This window comes from Rhinoderma darwinii, chromosome 2 (assembly GCF_050947455.1).
Source record: "Rhinoderma darwinii isolate aRhiDar2 chromosome 2, aRhiDar2.hap1, whole genome shotgun sequence".
NCBI classification, from domain to species: domain Eukaryota; kingdom Metazoa; phylum Chordata; class Amphibia; order Anura; family Rhinodermatidae; genus Rhinoderma; species Rhinoderma darwinii.
This window is the reverse complement of record NC_134688.1, coordinates 365,912,817-365,936,525: the sequence shown is the minus strand read 5'-3', so window position 1 is coordinate 365,936,525 and position 23,709 is coordinate 365,912,817. Positions and strand designations below refer to the sequence as shown.

The 23,709-nt window shown below is 40.9% G+C and overlaps 1 protein-coding gene across 3 annotated transcripts in view; it reads right to left on the bottom strand.

Moving 5' to 3' along the window:
* The window catches only part of RHOC (ras homolog family member C), a 115,069-nt gene that overhangs the window by 5,341 nt on the left and 86,019 nt on the right, over positions 1-23,709 (bottom strand). For all 3 annotated transcript variants that reach the window (XM_075853858.1, XM_075853855.1, XM_075853857.1), the window contains exons 2-4: positions 5,179-5,336; positions 2,630-2,750; positions 148-278 (exon numbers count right to left, since the gene is read on the bottom strand). In XM_075853858.1, the coding sequence (XP_075709973.1) occupies positions 148-278; positions 2,630-2,750; positions 5,179-5,334 (408 nt within the window). In that variant the 5' untranslated portion in view covers positions 5,335-5,336. The remainder of the gene's footprint in view (positions 1-147; positions 279-2,629; positions 2,751-5,178; positions 5,337-23,709) is intronic.

The window sequence follows — 23,709 nt, the reverse complement described above, 5'->3', positions numbered from 1 at the left end:
AGAGATCAGCATTAAAAGGTCTACTTCCCCCAGCAAGAACATCTGATCAGCACATGCTGAGAGTCTAATCAGATGAATAGGGGTTGTCCCAACCATACAAACCCTTTAAGAATCACATTTTGTATTTTTTGTTAGGCTTCTACGTACTTGTTTCATCTTTGTTAGCTCCCTCCGGGTATGTTCATCATTTCTAAGATCTTTTTTGTTACCAACTAGAATGATAGGAACATTAGGACAGAAATGTTTCACTTCAGGAGTCCACTTCTCTGGAATGTTCTCTGTTATAAGGAAAAAAAAAAATGAAAAAAGCATAAGTGCAATTGAAACTTTATTTTTAGACAACTTTTATATAAAAACGGATGCACTGCAATATATACAGAGACTTGAAACAAGCCTAGGATTACGAATTTGGATGGTCAATGTGGCAAGTCAAAGGTTACAAATGTGACTGGCTTAAAAAAAATAAAATACACAATTCGGTGATCTCCATGTCCTGTCTGCATAAAGGTTTTGGTACTACAACCACTATAAAACTTATCCATAGAACGTTGTTATACACGGTCTTGTTATCAAAGACACCACTACTAGCCAAAGTAAAGAGCTGCTCCAAAACTGGGTAATTTTATGTAGGACTCTGACAGTCCAATGATCTCAATGACTATTGTAGCTGCAGTGGAAAGGAGATTGTCAGCCACGGCCCCCATCCTCCAAAATTTCTCAATGATAACAGCTGATCATGGGGATCCCAACAGCAGAACACCCAAGATCAGGTGATCATCAGAAAACCCCTGAGGTTACATATGGTAGCTGGGCAAAATACATATACACCATGCAATACTTAGTGAAGGGATGTGGGGGGGGGGGGGGGGGAGGGGGGGCGCCACGCAGTGTGGTGCATGACACAGGGATTCAAAGAACATTATAGTGAGAATTCATGTGTCATACAAGTTATGCACTAGGCATAACCGTATCAGTTGTTGCCCAGAGTGTCTCCTTTAACTCCTTAATGACCAGGCCATTTTGTGCGTTAATGACCAAGGATTATTTTTTCGCATTCCAAGAGTCGTAACTTTTTTTTTTCCGTCGACCTAGCTGTATAAGGGCTTGTTTTTTGCAGGACGAGTTGTATTTTTCAATTGCACCATTTTTGGAAACATATAATATATTGATTAACTTTATTTTAGACACATTTTATGTATTTCATATATGTCCACCACCTAAACTGAGACTTTGCAATCCTCCGTAGTATATATTTATGAAAAAAGGGATAGACCCAGAGTTTGTATATAAAATATAACTTTTACTGTGCTTAGTGAGAACAGTAAAAGTTAACTTTATTTTAGGAGAGAATTGAAAATAAGCAGTTATTCCAGCATTGGTTTTCACGTTATAAATTTACGCTGTTTACTGTGCAGCGTAAATAACAGGTTACCTTTATTCTATGGATTGGGACGATTACGAGGATACCAAATGATAAAAAAGGTTTTATATGTTTTCCTACGTTTGCACAATAAAAACCCTTTTAGAAAAAATTACTTGTTTTTGCATCCCCGCATTCCAAGAGCCGTAACTTTTTCATTTTTGTCAATGTGGCCGTATGTGGGCTTGTTTTGCGGGCCAAGGTGTAGTTTTCATTAAAACTATTTTGGGGTACATGGGACTTATAGATTAACTTTTTTAAATATTTTTCTATGGGGGGGGAATGGGAGAAAAGAAAGAATTTCGCCTTCGTTTTTTTTTGTTTTTTTTTTACGCCGTTCATCCGGCGGTTTAATTATTGTGTTCATTTTATTGTTCGAGTCGTTACGATTGCGGGTATACCATATATGTCTATGTGTTATTTGTTTTAACACAAAAAAAAGATTTTATTTTCTGTAATTTTGTTTACATTTTTTTCATAAACTTTATATAAAACAGTTTTAAAATAATTTTTTTTTGGTCCCACCAGGGGACACCACCATGTGATCTGCTGATCGCTTATATAATGCTTTGGTATACTTAGTATACCAAAGAATTATTGCCTTTCAGTGTAAAACTGACAGAGAATCTATTAGGACATGCCTCTGGCATGGCCTAGTAGCCAGTTGCGGAAGGCAGACCTGGGGGCTTTGTTAGGCCCCAAGCTGCCATGGAAACCCAATGGCGTCCAGCGATTTCTTGGCAGGGGCGCCGATGGGGTGACAGAGGGAGCTGCCTCCCTCTGTCAAACACATTAGATGCCACTGTCGCTACTGACAGCGGCATCTAATGAGTTAAACTGCTGGAATTGGAGCGCGCTTCAATTCCGGCAGTTAAGGAAGGATAACAGCTGTGCTCCTGCCACTGATCGCATGGGTACACTGGCAGTACCCATCCGATCAGAGGACGGATATATCCGTCCTTATGCGGGAACTAGCTCCTGTATAGGACGGATATATGCATCCTTCGTAGTAAAGGGGTTAAGATTACGTTCACACAGTAGTTTTTAAGGTCCACTTTCTATTTATAAAACAGATCTCAGTAAAGGGAAGTAAAACTAGGGCAATGCACTTGATGCATATATAGCATGTAATCATATAAATGGTCTTGCATTCCCCTGAAATCACCTCTTTTCTGTATTTATAGAGCATGTATATAGAGATTTTCTTACCTAAACTGTCTGGGCTGTCAATTGAGAAACACATCAGAATAACATCGGTATCAGGGTATGAGAGTGGGCGCAGTCTATCGTAATCCTCCTGTCCTGCTGTGTCCCACAGGGCCAGTTCCACCTACATTGAAATAACCTAATTAGTTTGCACAGAAGGAGAGGAGGGATTATAGGATTAGGAATGAGCAGGAGAGATAAAGAGAAAAGTGGAACTTGAGAGGTACTCAGCATTTAGCGTATTCAGATGGTATTCGTGCCAGTTATACAAAGAAGAATTGGACAATCTGGCGAAAAGCCCTGTAATTAAAATGTAAACTCTCCTCTGAGACAGCTTTTTGTTTTACCATTCTTTAATAAAGAAATTATGCAGAGTATACATTAGAATGATACTAGGACTGAACTAAAAATAAATTCTAGCAAGAAGGTCCCGTAAGAATTGGCAAAGGTTATTAAAGCAAAAAGTAAAAAGGGCAATTTCAACTTCCTTTAAGATCCAGAATGTAACGTGAAGTTTAGAATTACATCAAATGCTAATCAGTTTTTATGTTGCATGATAAAAATAAAATGTGAATATGGCTCTGGGACCAGATGGGTAAATCCACACGTAGCGTAAATACTGCAGATTTTCCGCAACTAAATTTGTTGTGGAAAATCCGCAGCATAATACAGTAGCAGCAAAGTGGATGAGATTTGGACAAATCTTATCCACAGGCGGTGTAAAAGAAAAGTGGAAAAGCGCTTAGAAATTTACCTGCGGTGTCGTTTTTTTACTTCGCAGCATGTCCATTGTATATGCATAATCGCTACTTTAGTCGCGGGTTTTCCCCATTGAATTCAATGGGGAGGTAAAACCCGCAATAAACAGCAGATGTTGCGATTTTTGCGGCAGAAAATGTGTTATTCCGCTGAAAAATAGCAACTCGGGGAAAAAAAAATAAATCTTATACTTGCCCAGAATTCTGTGCTTCTTCATCCAGGCCAGCCTCCTGGGATGACGTTTCATCCCATGTGACCACTGCAACTAATCACTGGCTTCAACGATATCCCAGGGCTGCATAACGCCTCACTGCAGGATTTCCACAGCGGACGTTCCGGCCGAAATACTGCACAATCCGCAGCATGTCAATATATGCTGCAGAATCGCTGGTTTTCTGCTGCAGGTTTTCCCCATTGAATTTAATGGGGGATGGAAAACCCACAACAAATAGATGTTGCAATTGTTGCAGTGGAAAAGCTGTAATTCCGCTACAAAAATCACAACTCAAAAGATTATACTTACCCAGAACTCTCAGCGGCCACACTGGCCTCCAGGGATGACGTTTCATTCCATGTGACTGCTGCAACCAATCAAAGGTTGCAGGGGTCACATGGGATGAAAAGTCATCCCAGGAGGCTGGACTGCAGAATGTCAGAGGGACATGTCGCCATGGCTACGGGCAACTATAAAACCTTTTTTTTCTTTAAGTGCCGTTTTCCGCAGCAGACATTCCGCCCGAAAAACTGCACCACAATTTGGTGTGATTTTTCGGCCCAAATTCCCTGCGGCGACCAGGGAGGATACGCTTTTACGCAGTGTATCTGCCCTGTGTGAACATAGCCGATGGGTTACACCCAAGAGTTCTTAAAGAACTTAGTTCAGTTATTTCGGTCTACCTGTTCAGAATATTCAGAGATTGTCTAGTGACTGGTATAGTGCCAAGGGACTGGCACAGGGCAAATGTGGTGCCTATTTTCAAAAAGAGCTCTAGGTCTTCCCCAGGAAATTACAGGCCACTAAGCTTAAAGAGGCTCTGTCACCACATTATAAGTGCCCTATCTCCTATATAAGGAGATCGGCGCTATAATGTAGATGACAGTGATGCTTTTTATTTAGAAAAACTATCTATTTTAAACCAATTAGCGATTTATAGCTTTATGCTAATGAGTTTCTTAATGCCCAAGTGGGCGTGTTTTTACTTTCGACCAAGTGGGCGTTGTACAGAGGAGTGTATGACGCTGACCAATAAGTGACCAGTCAGCATCATACACTCCTCTCCATTCATTTACACAGCAGCATCGCGTTCTTACTAGAACACGATGTGCAGCCACATACACAGACATTAACGTTAATCAAGTGTTCTGATAATGAATATACATTACCTCCAGCCTGGACGTCACGTGTATTCAGAATCCTGACACTTCTAAATCTTTTCTGTGAGATTCCAGCAAGCCACGCGTAATCTCGCGAGATTACTATGTAAACGAGATTTTGTTTCCCTTGCTGGAGATCTCATATATATATATATATATATATATATATATATATATATATATATATATATATATATATATATATAATAATTTAGTGGATATTCCTCCTTTTGTCAGGTGATGTTTATAGATTTATTCAGGCATTTTGGTTGAATTGTGTTTTTACTCCAGTCCGTTGGGAATATTTTAAAATACACACACACATTGTTCATAACAAAAAGTTACTGTAGTCATATCGAGGGGACAAAAAATACACAACATGCCATATACTATCATTAATACAATATATAGTCCCTTACCTGTTTTCCATCAACTTCAATATCAGCAATGTAGTTCTCAAACACAGTTGGCACATACACCTCAGGAAACTGATCCTTGCTAAACACAATTAAGAGACAGGTTTTTCCACACGCACCATCTCCAACAATTACCAGCTTCTTTCGAATCGCTGCCATTGCTGCAAAGAGAGTAAAAGATCAATTATTCACAGAATACTCTTATGTGTAAATCATAATTTAGCTAAAAAGCAGAATAGCAATTTAAATCCATTTAATAAAAAAAACCAAAAGAGTTATATAACAATTTATCATCAATGAAACTACTTGAGACTATAGTGATGAAGACGAAAGGGAAGATAGTTACCACTATAACATTCTAATCACAACAACTTACTAAACCATGGCAATTGGGATAGAACGGACAGCCGTGAACATAAATAAAAATCTAAAATGCCCGAAAAAACTAAAAATTGACTGAATCTACTATATTGCTAACTGTACACTTTGTAACACATTGTTATATTTAGGTCCAACCGTCTGTGCCGATTACTTTCATATATCTTTATAGGATTCAGAGCTCCCTTTTGCTGATACACACAGCTCCAAATGCCCTGCATAAAAAGGGAGTTGGATGATAAAATTCTTGTTGCCTGAAGCTGCCACTCTGGGAGCTTAGATTGAATTCAATAACAAAACAGTAAGCGCCCCCTAATGGTAGCTGTAGTCCAGTATCAGTGGAAAAGCATGCCTAGTAGGTCAGTCCCAGCGCCCCGTGGCAGACTGATTCCTGCTGTCATGCAGGCCAGACAATAATAGCCGCACTAGAAGCAAATTCTTCGACCAAACAGGTCTGCAGCAGAAATATCTAGACATTCATTCTATTACATACATTATATATATATATATATATATTATACACACACAAACATACACTTTTTATAGAAAAAATGGTTTGGATTCTTATTTTTCATAGACTTTATTTAACGGTTTATAATTTATGGTTTGTTTTTTTTAGTCCCACAAGGGGACTTAACAATGAAATCTTCTGATGGATTATATAATGTGTGTGTGTATATATATATATATATATATATATATATATATCTCAATATTCTGTGTGACGTAACAAAGAAATGCTATATCTAATTGCAAAGGGAAAGGGCATAGAAAATCACCTGTATTTCTATCAGAGACAAAAAATACATAACCTTGGCTGAATTTCACAACCTGCAGCGCAGAATGAGATAGAAGCCATGGTGCAGAAGGTAGGAAAGAGACATCAGTGTAGACAACAGAGTGACATGGGTGTAGAAAAAAAAAAGCTTATTGAGTTTCCTGCAACAACTAAATAGAATACCAAATTCAATATAATGTTGGAGAAGAGTATACATAAACCCCTTCGCGCATTTTCACGAACATGCACGTCATGGGAAGGGTCACCTTCCCGCATTATGACGTGCTTGTACGTGTTTACCGTTTAACCCGTTAAATGCCACAGTCCATAGTGACCACTGCATTTAAATAGTTTGACAGAGAGGTGTAGCTAAATGCAATTGCTGATGGGTTGCCATGGCAACCGGGGGCCTAACAGATTTCCTGTCAGTTTTACACTGACCAGCAATAATTCTTTGGTATACTAAGCATACCAAAGCATTATATAATCCATCAGAAGATTTCATTGTTAAGTCCCCTTGTGGGACTAAAAAAACAAACAATAAATTATAAACCGTTAAATAAAGTTTATCAAAAATAAAAATCCAAACCATTTTTTCTATAAAAAGTGGTTGTAGATGCAAAAAAGGTTCTCAAAAATAAACAAACAGTACTGTGCAAAAGTTTTAGACCCCATGCACATTTGTGAATAAATTGCGGACCCATTCTTTTTTATGGCCACATGCACACGACCATGATTTACACGGAGCAGTGCAATGGCCGCAATCGTGGATCGCAAAGACTCCGGACAAGTCATTTCATGGTCCGCAATTGTGGATTTACCAGTACTGGTAAATTGTTGTGGGTCCGTGTGTCTGATCGGAAACAAAGGGACCCGTGGATTTACAGACTGCAAAATCAATGCAGTCATGTGCATGAGGCCTCAGATAGTTGTGGAAAAATAATACAATATAGTAAGAATGCTTTAAAAAAATAAAAGGGTTACGTTTATGATTTTTTTTCTCAATTAAAATGAAGTGAATGAACTGAAGAGAAATCCAAATCAAAATTTATATTTGGTGTGACCACCTTTTGCCTTCAATACAGCATCAATTCTTCTAAGTACAATTGCACAAAGCCATGGACATTTGTATAATTGGTTAATCATACACCTGACCATAATCCTACAAAAAGGTGATAATCATCATCTCCTACACAGCTGTTTCTGTTACAGTTAATGACTGGGTTTCAACCTACATATGAAAATGATTATCAATGTTTGGTATAATTGGTTAATCATAATCCTGACTATAATCCTACCAAATCCACGACTTTGTGCAAGTGTACCTAGAGGAATTGATGCCGTTTTGAAGGCAAAAGCTGGTAACACCAAATATTGATTCGATTTATATTTTTCTTATGTTCATTTACTTAGTTTTTTTTAATTAATTAACAAAATGCAATTAACATTTCTGTTTTTGAGAGTATTCTTACTTTGCAGCGTTTTTCTACAACTGCCAAACCTTTTGCGCAATACTATATATCGTATCGCCGTGATCGTAACTACCAAAAAAATGAAACACATTAATTAAAAATCGCATGGTGAATGGCGTTAAAAAAAATTAAACAAAATTAAAATTGCTATTTCCTCCAGGCCCAAAATAGCTGCGCCCTTAAAGGGTAAAAGATTGTGAAGAGTAGTTTATTACCAACACCAGTTGACTCACCTTCCTATTACTAACATTATGTGACAATACATACACATGCCTCACAATACATATATATCTGAAGGTCAAAAGTGGGGTCTTAGAGAAAAATGTACGACTGACAATGTGCTAACAATGCCTGGGGCATAGCATAACAGCTCATTCAGGTGACCCCCATCTCTGTGCTTAGTATGCTACCATAATAGTAAGAAAGTTGTGCATATAAAAAAAACAAAAAAACAAAAAACTGATTTAGTGTGATTAAAAACAAAATAAAAAAAAGAAGGGCAACTTGACTTTAATGAAGCTCTGCTCTCGAAAAAAGGAAGCAAACTTTTAAATGAAAAATGGTAATGGAGTGAAATCTAATCCAAGCTCTAAGTGGTGGGGATTTCTTCAGACCATACTATTCATCCAGCCAAAGAGCGGAAGTGTGCACAGGCCTCCAGTGAGAGAAACATTCATAGAATTCCAACCACATTCCTTTTAAAAGCCGATTAGCTTCTACTTCTAACACTTTACTGATCTAACGTATCAAATTTGCTCTAAAGTCTGCTTGCACAGAGTATGTTTTATTCAATTTCTCCAAACCTGATTCTGCAGGCCCCACACGATAGGCGTGCCAAGGGGAAAAAGGTTTTTGTTGCTGCATACTAGTAAATAGGAAAAAGTCACAAACTTGTCCAATCATGATTTGATCAAGATACGCCTTTTCTGCTTCCTTTTCATCATGCACCCATTACGTTTTTCCAGCAGAAATATCTCGACCAATAAGGAGGTTGTCCCATGATTAAATACTACCGTGTTTAGACAGTGCTGTTATACATTTGTTATGGTGCCTCCTGGTGTTCTTTTGATTCCCTATCAGAACATCCACCTAAGGCTGGGTTCACACTGAGTTTTTTTGCAGGCGGAATTTCTGCCTCAAAATTCCGTTTGGAAGTTTGAGGCAGATTTTCCTCTCCCTGGACGTGGATTTTCGCTGTGTTTTTTTCCCGCGGCCATAAAACGCCGCGAAATACGCTTTCTCTGCCTCCCATTAATGTGAACGGGAGGTCAGAGGCGTAAACGCCCGAAGATAGGACATGTCCCTGCTTTCTCCCACGAGACTGTTTTACCGCTCGCGGGGAAAAGACGCCTCCGCCTCCCAATTGAAATCAATGGGAGGCATTTTAGGGCCATTTTTGATTAGTTTTTCAGCGCGGTTTCCGCGTCAAAAAACACTGTGTGAACATAGCCTAATATGTCCAGTGTTGAAGGCCACAAGTGCTCGGTCCTAACCCGGAGTCTTCTTGTACATTGCGCAGGCCAGCCAATAAGAGTTGGTGTATTAGAAGAGGCTTCTTCTCACTGGCATTGAACACATTAAGTGAACGTTCTTAAAGGGAAACAAAAGAACACCAGGAGGAGGCATAACAAGTATGTAAAAGCAATATCTAGTCACAGGAGCATTTTTATTTTTTAAATGAATCCAATAGACAAATGGTTATGTATAATGCAATCTCTTTAACCTGATGTCCTGTATGTCCTCCATTCAGCTGCTGGGTTGTATATGGCTGAATAAACAGTTCAGTTGTTAATCAAGAAAATAAAAATTTTTAAAAGAAAAACGTAACTTCCCTGACACTTTCAGAGAATTATAAAAAAAAAAACCTCCAGAATAGTTATGTTTAACCTCTAAAATTACCCAAAAACTATTTTACAACATGCAATTCCTAGGGGTTTGAACCCCTTCCGACTCCCACATCAAAAGGGGCGTGACGCTTTGTAAAGAATCTGAACCTTTTTGAGCTAGTTGAAAATCTTTTACCCGGCGGTTCAGGCCCTATGCACACGTACATACTATCCCGGCAAAGGACACTCCTTTGGCCTTTGTCCGATGGAGGCCTATGACTATGTACAGCTTATGAATCAGAAGCTTTCTTGGCGTATACGCCGAACTTATTTACATAACGTGATGTGAACATAGCCTACGGCAAGCAGCTGACAACAAGCTCCCTGTCATTGTGATACATTCCCTTTATTCACGGTATAAATGAAAAGTTCTACAACTTTGTTATTCTTTGTGCTTAAATTCCTCAGCATTAAAGATAGCGAATGAGAACATGCTGTGCTCGGTGAGCGAAATACATCAGCAGCACAAGCCTCTCCGGTAGTTTGCTACAATGTGCCAGTCTGGAGTCCAAGCTGTTTAGCTCATTGCATTGCTGAGAAGTGGATGCAATCGAATCAATATTAGGCAAAGAGCAGGACTTGCTATGAACAGGATTGTTTGTATTCACAGGTAGCATGAGTGTTCTCATTCGCGGAAAACAATCCTGAGAATGCAGAGGAACTGGAGCACAAAGTATATTAGAAAGTTGTAGAACAGTGATTAAGCTTTACTAACATAAAAAAAAATCGGACGCATTCGACGAATGTTGGATTGTGCCAATTGACATAAAAGTCAGCAGATCCTGTCAGTTACAAAAATCTGGGGAATAGCACATCAAAAGAATGTCCGGAGCTGAGCCCCGGGCGTAGGAGGAGGCCACATGACCGGGGGAAACAGGAAGGGGAGGAGCTTGCGACACGAGGCCGGACAGGCGGCACTCCGGTTTGAGCGCCAGTCTGTCCGGAAACACTGTGGAGCAGTGGTCCCTCCCTCTTTGCTGTGGGTTATGTTTTTTTAGGTGTTCATGTTGTTTGTTCAGTCGTCATGGCAGCGTATGGCGTGTTTTGGGGAGTCCTTGGAGTTGGTTAAAATTGGTGGGGGAGGGATTCATACTGGTGATGGTCCCTCCCAGATTATACATGGTGGGGGATCTGGCTTATATGGGCTCCTGCTGGGTGGGGTCCCGGGGAGCAAAACGAAAATGCTTCAGCCATCTGCGGTTCGCATGGTGCCCCTGAGCCTGTAGCAGGACGGCTGGGGGTAAAAAATACAGATACGGACAGAATGGCGCCAGATCCTTCTTATTAGCTCCAAGGACCTTCCCAATTTTCCGTATGGGGGTGTATGGTTTTTCACGTGAATGAGGTTTGTATGGGGGGTTCGCGTGGAAAGGTTAAGTTATGGTTATTTATTTGGTATTTGTTACTGTAAACCTATTGGTACATGCAGGAAAAAAGGTCTAGTCAATATACATATGTGGGTATATGCTATATTGTTACCTATGTCTAAGGCTAGACCTCAACAGAGCCTAGTGAACCTTGGTGTATTGCCCTAAACAACCGATATAGAACCTAAAGGATGTAGGGCACAATTAACACAATGTATTTTAAAGAAGATATATGAATTTTATTGAGTATCACAAAATTAAAAGGCGAGTCATGCTGAGCATAGATAGAAAACGTCTGTCAATTACAGAGGACATACAAGAAACAGTAAATAACAGTGCCAAGGGTAATATATCAATGTACTTTTAGGTTAGTTTGCCTGATCGAAAAAAATGATGATTATGGCCTCTGTGTAATATGCAAAGTGCAAAATGTATACAGAGGAACGAGAAACTGCATTGAAAACGGCTGCAGTCAGTTCAAATGTGACATCAAGCAGCAGCCTGATGCTGAAAACCAGTGTGTGGTAGTTAAAGAGACTCTGTCACCACATTCTAAGTGCCCTGTCTCCTACATAAGGAGATGGGCGCTGTAATGTAGGTGACAGTAATGCTTTTTATTTTAAAAAAAACGATCTTTTTTCACAACGTTAGGAGTGATTTTAGTTTATGCTAATGAGCTTTCTCAATGCTCAAGTGGGCGTACTTTTACTTTCGACCAAGTGGGCGTTGTACAGAAGAGTGCATGACGCTGACCAATCGGCATCATGCACTCCTCTCCATTCATTTACACTGCACTAGCGATATAGATATCGCTATGTGCAGCCTCATACACAAACCCTAACATTACTACAGTGTCCTGATATCTCCTGGAATCTCACAAAAAAAAAAAAAAAAAAAGAGTCAGAAGTGTCAGGATTCTGAGTACACATGACGTCCAGGCTGGATTTCATGTGTATTCATTATCAGGACACTATAATAATGTTAGGGTTTGTGTATGAGGCTGCACATAGTGATATATCTATATCGCTAGTGCAGTGTAAATGAATGGAGAGGAGTGCATGATGCCGATTGGTCAGCGTCATGCACTCCTCTGTACAATGCCCACTTGGTCGAAAGTAAAAGTACGCCCACTTGGGCATTAAGAAAGCTCATTAGCATAAACCAAAATCGCTCCTAACGTTGAAAAAAAAAATAGGCGCTGCAATGTAGATTACAGTAACGTTTTTATTTTTAAAAAACTAGCATTTTTGGCCAAGTTATGACCATTTTTGTATTTATGCAAATGAGGCTTGCAAAAGTCCAAGTGGGCGTGTATTATGTGCGTACATCGGGGCGTTTTTACTACTTTTACTAGCTGGGCGTTCTGATGAGAAGTATCATCCACTTCTCTTCAGAACGCCCAGCTTCTGGCAGTGCAGACACAGCCGTGTTCTCGAGAGATCACGCTGTGTCGTCACTCACAGGTCCTGCATAGTGTCGGACGAGCGAGGACACATCGGCACCAGAGGCTTCAGTTGATTCTGCAGCAGCATCGGCGTTTGCAGGTAAGTCGATGTGAGTGACGACACAGCGTGATCTCTCAAGAACACGGCTGTGTCTGCACTGCCAGAAGCTGGGCGTTCTGAAGAGAAGTGGATGATACTTCTCGTCAGAACGCCCAGCTAGTAAAAGTAGTAAAAAGGCCCCGATGTACGCACATAATACACGCCCACTTGGACTTTTACTTTAAACACACCCACTTGGACTTTTGCAAGCCTCATTTGCATAAATACAAAAATGGTCATAACTTGGCCAAAAATGCTCGTTTTTTAAAAATAAAAACGTTACTGTAATCTACATTGCAGCGCCTATCTGCTGCAATAGCAGATAGGGGTTGCAAAATCTGGTGACAGAGCCTCTTTAACTACCACACACTGGTTTTCAGCATCAGGCTGCTGCTTGATGTCACATTTGAACTGACTGCAGTCGTTTTCAATGCAGTTTCTCGTTCCTCTGTATACATTTTGCACTTTGCATATTACACAGAGGCCATAATCATCATTTTTTTCGATCAGGCAAACTAACCTAAAAGTACATTGATATATTACCCTTGGCACTGTTATTTACGGTTTCTTGTATGTCCTCTGTAATTGACAGACGTTTTTTATCTATGCTCAGAAAGGACTCACCTTTTAATGTGCTATTCAATAAAATTTATATATCTTCTTTAAAATACATTGTGTTAATTGTGCCCTACATTCTATAGGTTCTCTATGGTATTTGTTACTGGTATTTATTATTGTGTTTTTCTGTTTCCTGTTAATAAAATGGCTGCTGTGGCAAATTCATTCCAGCTCGAAGTCTCAGTGTCATCATTTGGTGAAAGAAAGGTAAAGGGTAGCTTAAGGGAGTTGGGAATGTCACACGCAGTTAATGTTTTTAGGGTTTCAGAACCGCACTCTGTTTATCCCACGTCATCAAGATGCTTTTTGGAGGCACTAGGTAGAGAGTGTCCACAGAGAAAGAAATACAGAAAATATATAAAATCTATAAATATAGAATTTTTTTTCATTTCTAAAGCAATGTCAAAGCAGTTAGGGTATGTTCACACAGCTTATTTTCGTCCGTTTTTCGGGCCGTAAAGGGCCAAAAAAATCGGAAGTAGAACGCCTCCAAATATCTGCCCATTGATTTCAATAGGAAAAAACTGTGTTCTGTTCTGATGGGGCGTTTTACGCATTTTGAAAAACGGGCACGTAAAAAAACGGCCGCGAAAAACAAGTGCATGTCACTTCTTGAGCCGTTTTTCATGGACTATAGAAAAACATCCGTAAAAAACGCAGCGAAAAACGCGAGTTTGAATAAAAAACGTCTGAAAATCAGGAGCGGTTTTCCCTTCAAAACAGCTCCATATTTTCAGACGTTTATTAGTAAGCGTGTGAACATACCCTCATGCTCTGCTAGCAGCCCGTGGGCTGCAAGCGGCACTCTTATGTAGCCTCCAGGGAAAGGCAAATTCATATGGTGTAGCAGCCATACTCTGGAAGTGCTACTTTGTCCTCTCCTATGTCATGGGGAGCACTGTGGCAGTGTGCAGGTGTTTGTTTCAGGGAGGGAGGGGCACTTAAATGCAGCTCTTGACCTTTACATGTCAGGTTAACGACAGCAATTAGGGTATGTTCACACGCCCTATTTACGGACATAATTCAGGCATTCTACGCCTCAAATTACGGCCGAAAAAACGGCTCCAAACATCTGCCCATTGAATTCAATGGGTCTTACGGTGTTCTGTGCAGACGGGATTTTTTTTTTACGCGCCGCTGTCAAAAGACTGCGCGTAAAAAGACGCCCGCCTCAAAGAAGTGCATGTCACTTCTTGGGACGTAATTTGAGCTGTTTTTCATGGACTCCAATGAAAACCAGCTCCAATTACATCCGTAAAAGACTCAGCGAAAAACGCGTGCACTTGCGAAAACAGCTCCTTAATTTCAGACGTTTTGACCTGAAAACAGCTCCGTAATTTCAGACATAATTGGCGTTGCCGTGTGAACATACCCTTATAAAGGGATCATTTACATCGTATTGAAAAATTGCGGTGTCTGTTCACAATCATAACAAGATTTCAAGTCTTATCTTGACAAGATTGTAAAGTACAAACACAGCCTTAAGGCCCTTTTACATGGGCCAATTTTTGGGCAAATGAGCGTTTATATGAACGTTCATTCCCGAACATTGTCCTGTGTAGACCGGACAACGATCAGCCAACGAACGAGCGTTTGCTCGTTCATCGGCTGATCGTATAGTTTATGCAGAATTAAATATTATCGTTGTTGGCAGCACATCTCACTGTGTAAACAGAGAGACGTGCTGCCGACACGATGGAAATCTATGGGGACGAGCGATTGTAGTAACTACAATCGCTCGACCCTATGAATTGCTCCTTGTGAAAGGAGCAAACTAGCACCAATCAACGAGTTGTCTCATTGATCGGCGCTAGTTTACGCTGTCCATGTCAGACCATATAAGAGGACCCTTAGGCTACATTCACACGACCGTTAAAAACCAGAGCAAGTGTAATCTCGCCAGATCACGCTGTAAATGACAGGTTACAGCGAGATTACACTTGCTCTGCTGTAAGTACCACAGAAACATTACAGAAGTGTCGGGATTGTCAATAGACATTCCGTTCTGGGTGGAAGGAATGTCTATTCACTGTCTAAACACCTCAGTAACGTTAATGAGTAAGTATAAGACAGTTTAAGACAGAACATAGTGATCTAGCAGGATCCCTATGCGCTAACTAAATGAATGGAGAGAAGTGCATGACGCTGATTGGTCAGCGTCAAACACTCCTCTGTACAACGCCCACTTGGTCTAAAGTAAAAACACGCCCACTTGGGCATTAAGAAACTAATTAGCATAAAGCTAAAATAGCTCATAACGTGGTAAAGAGTTTAAATTTTTCTAAATAAAAAAAAACTACTGTCATCTACATTATAGCGCCGATCTCCTTATGTAGGAGATAGGCCACTTATAATGTGGTGACAGAGTCTCTAAAAAAACTAAATGTTCCTGTCTATACTATACAATTTAACTGAATGCTAAGCAGTTAGTCATTACAGCATTTCAGAAAGGTTTGTCTCTGAGAAAGCCTTTTGTAATCATTCATTTAATTTACCCCGATCACACTATCAAATTTATTCCGAGCTTAGTCACAAGTGCACGGCATATAACATTAACACTGCTCACATGCACTAAGCACATGTTAAATGGGATTCATTTAGAAGGAAGATAGGAGAAAGTTAAGCTAGCTAGAGAAGTCCTCAACTGACCTCATACTTCTAAAACCCATCCCCATCTTAGGGTATGTTCACACGGCCAAATTTCAGACGTATACGAGGCGTATTATGCCTCGTTTTACGTCTGAAAATAGGGCTGCAATACGTCGGCAAACATCTGGCCATTCATTTGAATGGGTTTGCCGACGTACTGTGCAGACGACCTGTTATTTACGCGTCGTCGTTTGACAGCTGTCAAACGACGACTCGTAAAAATACAGCCTCGTCAAAAGAAGTGCAGGACACTTCTTTCAGACGTTTTTGGAGCTGTTTTCTCATAGACTCCAATGAAAACAGCTCCAAAAACGAGTTGGTAAAAAAATGAGTTGGTAAAAATGCGAGTTGGTAAAAAACGTCTGAAAAGCAGGGTCTGTTTTCCCTTGAAAACAGCTCTGGATTTTCAGACGTTTTGGTTGACTACGTGTGAACATACCCTAATGCTTCTCCTTTGCATTCAAAGTTACACTATAGACAAAGCAAAATGAAATCAAGTTAAAAACTATGCGAAAAGTATATAGACATTAAAAAAAAGACAATATATAAAGTGAAGCCCTGCCTCTAACAATCGTAGACTATCAGCACATGTAAAGTTTAGCATCTTGATAGTATAGCTTCTTTACCATTTTAAGGTTTTCACTTATTTGATTAAGAAACGGTCTACAAGAAGGCAGGCTATTGACAGATCTTACTATTGCTTGTGTGCCTTAAAAGGGGTTTTCCAGCTAATAAAAATTGATGGCTTATCCTCAGGAGAGGCTATCAATAGCTGATGGGTCGGGGTCAGACTCACAGGTCAGCGGTTATGAAGGGGCTGCAGCACTCGTAAGAGCGCTGCTTCCCCTTCATTTCTTCTTGCTCAGTGTGAATGTTCGACACAGTTCGTGGCGATTCACAGGTATTGCAGCCTCCCATTAACTTGAATAGGCCATCAATTTTTATCGGCTTTAGAACCCCTTCAATCTACCCTGTAGAACATTAAAATGTAGGCAAAAAAGTAGTTATATAAAGTACTCAGAGAAGTCAAATGTCCATGGCATATATAGAGGATGGGGGGTGGGGGTCCCATCAGGTACTGCTTGAAATCCAACTCCTAACCACCCGAAACAGGTGGTCCTGGTTCCTTAATTTCATAGTCATGACCAGATCATTTTCACTTTCTTGCATGGTAACCTAGCAGGACCTGTGGACCACATCCCTCTACAGGTTCTCATTACCCAATAAAATGGGTATCCTCTCGAGGGGCGTTAGGGCTGCCACCTGGTCTGCCTTCATGGTACCCATGCTTTCTGCTCTTGCTTTTGATACTCTCTAATTTTGATGTGATTTTTACTGTGCTCAGTTTAGAACTGTTGTACTGTAACTGGTCATTCAAAAGCCTTAATAAAAAGTAGTCAGTCAATGGCTGCTTGTTGAGTTTCTATGCGGACCTAGATTTTTTTCCCCCCCAAGTGGTTTTTATGTTGTGCAATGTAGAAAAAAAATATACCGTATCTCATTATTTTGTTGCTATTTATATAGATGCTAGATGTTGACAACTATTGTACAGCCAATCAGGGTGCTTTTCTTTTAAACGTGGACTACTACCTTGGTGAAAAAACTAGGGTATATTCCCCTTTTGGTATTTCTGTATTCATAGCAAACATTATTGAAAAGTAGGACATGGATAACATTACAAATTAATTTTTCTGCACCATGCTTTAAATAATGAAAAGCGAGAAATTTTTAGAGATTAAATACTAAATTGCTGTTCAGACTACGCTCTACTACTATGTTCAGCCAGTGGCGTAGCTATAGGGGGTCGCAACGGTCACAGTTGCAACCGGGCTCCCAAGCTGACCGCACTCCCAACTGTATTTGCGTCCTCAGGATGCAAATACAGTACAGTGCAATGCTGGAGTCACGCTCCAGCATTCACTGTGCTGCGAGCGGCTCGGCGCAGGCAGATGCGATGTAGTGACGTCATCGCACCTGTCTGCACTGAGTCACTCACAGCACAGATTGGAGGAGGATTCTCTACCCGTTGTGGGAACGGGGATAGGCAAGTAATTATGTTATTATTTTTCTATTCAATACGTACATATGGGGGCATTATACTGGGTATGGGAGGGGGGCTCATATGGTAGCTGCTGAGGGGACATTATACTATAAGGGGGGTGTTATACTTTATGTGGCAGCTAAGGAGGGCATTATACTGTATGGGGGCATTATATTGCATGGAGTGCATTATACAGTATGTGTAAGGTCCGCAGACTCCTCTCATCCTGCCGACGCCTTCCTTCCCGGAGATGCCAGCACATGCGGTCGTCCTGGCCTGCAGTGACCACTGGGGTGCGCGCTCGAGCTCTGTCCTGACCTTAAAGGGCCAGCTTTAGAATTGTCTAATCACCCTGGACTATAAGAAGGGCCCCTTCACTCATTGACTTATCGTTGTTGTGTTTACCCGTGTTAGTCTTGTAAATGGTCCCTTAGTGTTTTCCAGTTCCCAGTGTTCCCGTTCCGGCTACCTGTATCCCGTGCCACCTTGTTCCTGTACCTTAGAGAGTTGGAGTCGTGTTGTGCCACCGATCACGTCTGCTATGTTACACCACACCTGGTGTCTGCAGCCAAGGGCCCATCGAAGCCTAACCATCACTACTGTCTGAACTACCACAGGTACCCTTACTCGGACTATAGACTTTACTTGGTACACTGTGTAGCCAGCTGCTATCCCGCTACGGCGGTATGGCCCAGTGGGCATCATGACAGTATGGGGCAGCTATGGGTGGCAATATACTGTGGGGGCAGCTATGGGGGGCATTATACTGGGTGAGCAGCTATGGGGGCATTATACAGTGTGTGGGCCACTATGGGGGGCATTATACTGTGTGGAAGCATTCATGGGATCTGTCGGTCAAGGCAGCTGGACATAGGCAGGGGTCTGGTGCTGTTGGGAAGGGGTAGGGGGGCCAAGCTGAATTCTTGCACCAGGGCCCATGAGCCTTTAGCTACGCCCCTGTGTTTAGCATATGCTTTGGGAAAGCTCCAGGCCCATATGCCTAACGTGGAGTATCCTTTAGGCATACACTGGGCCAGTATATGATCGTATACCTTTTTTTTTTACTATATGAAATAGCTTAGTAGACTGCGCTATTCCATACAGAGCTATTAAATAGAAAACCTGTGATATACATTTTCACAATGGGGTCCTATGGATGACATATGCCACTGTATGCCTATATAGTGGCAAAAGAAAGATTTCCATCAGAGATTATATTATATATATATATATATATATATATATATATATATATATATATATATATATATATATATATGGAAATAGATCTGATGTATATCTCTGATTAAGGCTCAAGAGCAAATGTGAACAGAACCTAATCAGCATGACTGTATTCCTGCCCAGTTTAGCACATTACAGTAGTGGATTGAAGTTACTATGCAGCAAACAAGATGTTAAAGGATTATTCTCAATTTAGACATTTATGGCACAACCACCAGCCTATACAAACACGAGCAACTAGACCTCCCACCTGCGGTACTTGAGGCAAATTCTCGAAAACAGAATGGATACATTTACATAGTTTGACAACAATATTAACAAAATCCTCAAAGTTATGGTTTTATTTTGAAAATTTTTACATACCGTTCCATCATGGATAATAAGGTTTTAGAGTACAGAAGTCCATGTTAGCATTTCGAGGTTGTACGCTACTAATATTTTATATACAGTATACCTCTAGTTAGTAATGCTAACTTTTCAGTGATAGTGCCCATTGGATCCTGCATTTTTTCTGGTTCTTGGTGGCTAATTGACATATTGTATAAGTGTGGGGAGGATCTTCATATCTTTAAGGGGATGTATTTATGTTGGAAAGAAACGGCATGTGTTAGGTTTGCCCTGTGACTTTTGGTACCGTGCTTTATTGCTTTTTTCCCCATGGGGCATTATCCAGGAAAACGATGCATATTTATATATGTTTTGTTTTTATGCTATGTTCTTTTCACTGTAACCTTTGTTTTCTGTGGCAGGTACTAGCAAATAATGGTTGGCTCACTGGTTTGGTTCTACACTATTTTGAAGGAAGCACATCTTAATTCCTTGTTGTGCCTGTCATCACACCTGTCTGCGCTGAGCAACTCATCGTACAGAGCAGATGAGCAGAGGGATCACCTCCGCTCTTCATGGGAACGGGGCTAGGTAAGTATATTATTTTTTTTTTATTAGGCACTATGGGGCATTATACTGTATGGTGGCTGCTAAGATGGAATTATACTGTATGGGGGAATTTCTATGGGCATTATACTATATGGGGAAGCTATGTGGGAATTATACTGAATGGGGGTGTCAGTTTTATACTGTATGGGCCAGTTGGGGGCATTATACTTTGTGGGAGGCAGCTATATGGGCATTTTACGGTGTGTGTGTGTGTGTGTGTGTGTGTGTGTGTGTGTGTGTGTGTGTGTGTGTTCTCTTGGGCATTATACTGTGGGGAGGCGCGATGAGAGAATGATACTGTCTGGGCTGAACCGGGTGTGTATGGGCAGGGTTAGAGGCGTCCAAATAAAGAGACGAGACCGCACAGCCAAAAAAATGAGGAATTTGTTCACCCAAATATGCAACGTTTCAATCCGATAGGTCCTATTGGATTGAAACGTTACATATTTGGGTGAATAAATTCCTCATTTTTTTGGATGTGCGGTCTTGTCTCTCTATTTGCGATGCTTGCAAGTTGGGAAATTCATGCCCTTGATTATGTCTGGTGAAAGTGGGGAGCGAGCCATCATATACCTGAAATTGTACCAAGAGACTGTGCCTCAAGTGTTGAGAAGTGTTATTTCTGTTGCACTGGTTGGGTGTGACACCACCAGTCACAGTAAGGGTATGTGCACACACACTAATTACGTCCGTAATTGACGGACGTATTTCGGCCGCAAGTCCCGGACCGAACACAGTGCAAGGAGCCGGGCTCCTAGCATCATACTTATGTACGATGCTAGAAGTCCCTGCCTCGCTGCAGGACAACTGTCCCGTACTGTAAACATGATTACAGTACGGGACAGTTGTCCAGCAGCGAGGCAGGGACTCCTAGTATCGTACATAAGTATGATGCTAGGAGCCCGGCTCCCTGCACTGTGTTCGGTCCGGGACTTGCGACCGAAATACGTCCGTCAAATACGGACGTAATTAGTGTGTGTGCACATACCCTAAAGATTTTGTTGCCACAACTCCTGGTGTCAATGCCCTCTTTTTCATGACAATCCTGCCTAGGCCTTACACCATCCACACTGTGCCCTTAAAATATCATAGGTAAATTATTAGCAATATTCTATACTATATCTCCCAGACCACGGTATTCTTAAAATGTAATGTGGACTTCACACAAATGTGCACCATTTTCTGAGACAGAATGAGAGTATTTAGTTAGATAGGATTATAGACTAAATATATAGAGGACAGGTCCTTGATCAAGATCCAGAAATTGCTATGCAATTAGGCTACCCATATGGGATGCAGTTAATATAGCCAGCTAAACAATGGTTATTCTAGCATATTGCAGTTATCATGAGGCTGGATTGTCTGCCAGTCCTGATTAATACCTTATCAGTTCTAGTCAGAGGAGGTTTAAAACGTCGCCCTGTTTGGAAGCCCCAATAATTTCCCAGGTATAAGATAAGTATGAGCGCTTTTTTATGTAGCGGAAATTCAAGTCTGAAAAACTTCACCAGTGTGAGGACGGAATGTACTGCGGGTTCCAGGTCGGATACGCTGCGTGATTTTTATGATGCGTATCCGACCCGTGGGAACCCGGCCTTAGGGCGCAGTGATGCGATAGATTTTGCTGCAGAAATTTCTGTGACTCAAGTAGAACACACAGAATTCGTACACATGTGCAGTAACAACCCCTCAGTCTTTTCTGCACCACTTATCTATAGCGTGTGTCTGGTATTGCAGCATGGACAAGAGGTATGCTGTTGATAGGAAGAAAGCATCCATGGTTTTATATAGATCATATAAGCCCATTATGGTCATACATTTTCATGGCTTTGTTAAAAATGGAAAAACAAAAAAACCAAAACAGTTTTATAGGATTTTAAACAACTTTAATTTATAATAGATTTTTTTTATAAATTACTCTTTAGGTTCCTGTATACATAAGAAGCCGTATAGTTCAGTCAATGCAGATTCCTTCAGTTTAGCTGGGCTCACAGCTCAGCTGAAAGCTGGTCCTTCATGTCTGACACACAGGATCCAGCTAATTTACGATCACACCTAAGTTATGAACTTAGACCCCTGCACACGACCGTGCCCGTAATCACGGTGCGCGATTACTGTCACTGCCGGCAACAGCCACCCACATTTGCAGGCCGTCCGCCTATTCTAGGGTATGGGAGCATGGTCCATAAAAGCAAAAAATAAGACATGTCCTATCTTTTGCGGAGGATTTCTACAGCCCGGAAACCTCCCCGTAAACTTACAGGAAGGTGTACGTGGGCAATAGAAGTGAATGGGTCCGTAATTACGGATGTATTCTACGGTCGTGTGCATGTGATCATTATTAGCCGGATCCTGCGTGTCAGAGACAAGCAGAGCCAGCTGTCAGCCAAGCCATTCCGTCATTTGAACTGATGGAATGATACAGCTTCCATGTATTCAGGACATGCAGTTTCCTAAAAAGTAAAAAAAAAGTTAAGTTCTTCTCAATCACAAAGCATGGATTAAAGGAAAAAAAATGCTTTCAAAAAGGTGTACATAGCCTTTAAAATGTAGGTAATCGTGACCGTTTACAATCCAAACGATTTCATGCTGTTAATTATGGTTATGCCTAAGGTCCTAAAAAGTCGGAAATCTGATTAATTGGTGCAATTCACTGGTAAAAGTTTTGTGCCAAATATCTTTATGCAAAATCCAAATAAGCTTACTGACAAATCTAAAATTTAATCAGATTCAGTGAAATCTTTATGTCTTTGGCCATCTTAGGCCCCACGCACACAACCATAGTTTCTCCGTAATTACGGATCTGTATTACAGATAATCTGCAGACCCATTCATTTCTATAAGGGTGTCCTCATATCAGTCGACTGCGCTATTCTTTCCGCCAAAAAGACTGAAAACAGGACTTTGGACCACTGAGCAACAGTGTTGGTCCACGGTGTTATATCAAGTCCAGAGTCAACGAAGCCAACTGAAAAGTTGGTTTAAGCAGGGAAAGTGAAGTATTAGGCTGCATTCACACGGCGTTTGTAGTGACTACTTAAGTTAGACGCACCGATAAGCCCTCATTCACCCAGAGTGTTTCTTTTGGCCTCTGTCTTACTAGTCACAGACTGCTGTGCTATTCCATACAGAGGCATCCAGTAAAAAACACACAGCACGGTATATGTTTTTTTTCATTTTACATGGGAGACTATAGGCACCTGATACCAATGTATGCCTATACATGGATACCAGTCTGAGAAATACAATAAGGAAATCCTGTTTACATATACCTCTGATCAACACTGAACACGCAGTATAAAAGCAACCTCACATGACAAACACAGATTTCCCTTGGGTACCAGCAGAAGTGTGTAAACGTCATCGGAGCTACCACAATTCCCCCGCTTTACTTCTTGTACAGAATTTTAGCTAGGTAATGTCTTCTACCTCATTCATATAAATACACTTAAACGGGATTTCCCATAATCAATATTTATCACCTATCCACAGATAGGTGATAAGTATCTGATCGGTGGGAGTCCGACCCCTGGGACCCCCGACAATCATGAGAATGGGCTTAGCTTGCCGTTCCTGGGAGCCCCATATGAATAAAGAGGTACAGTGCACTCTCGGCCATCACT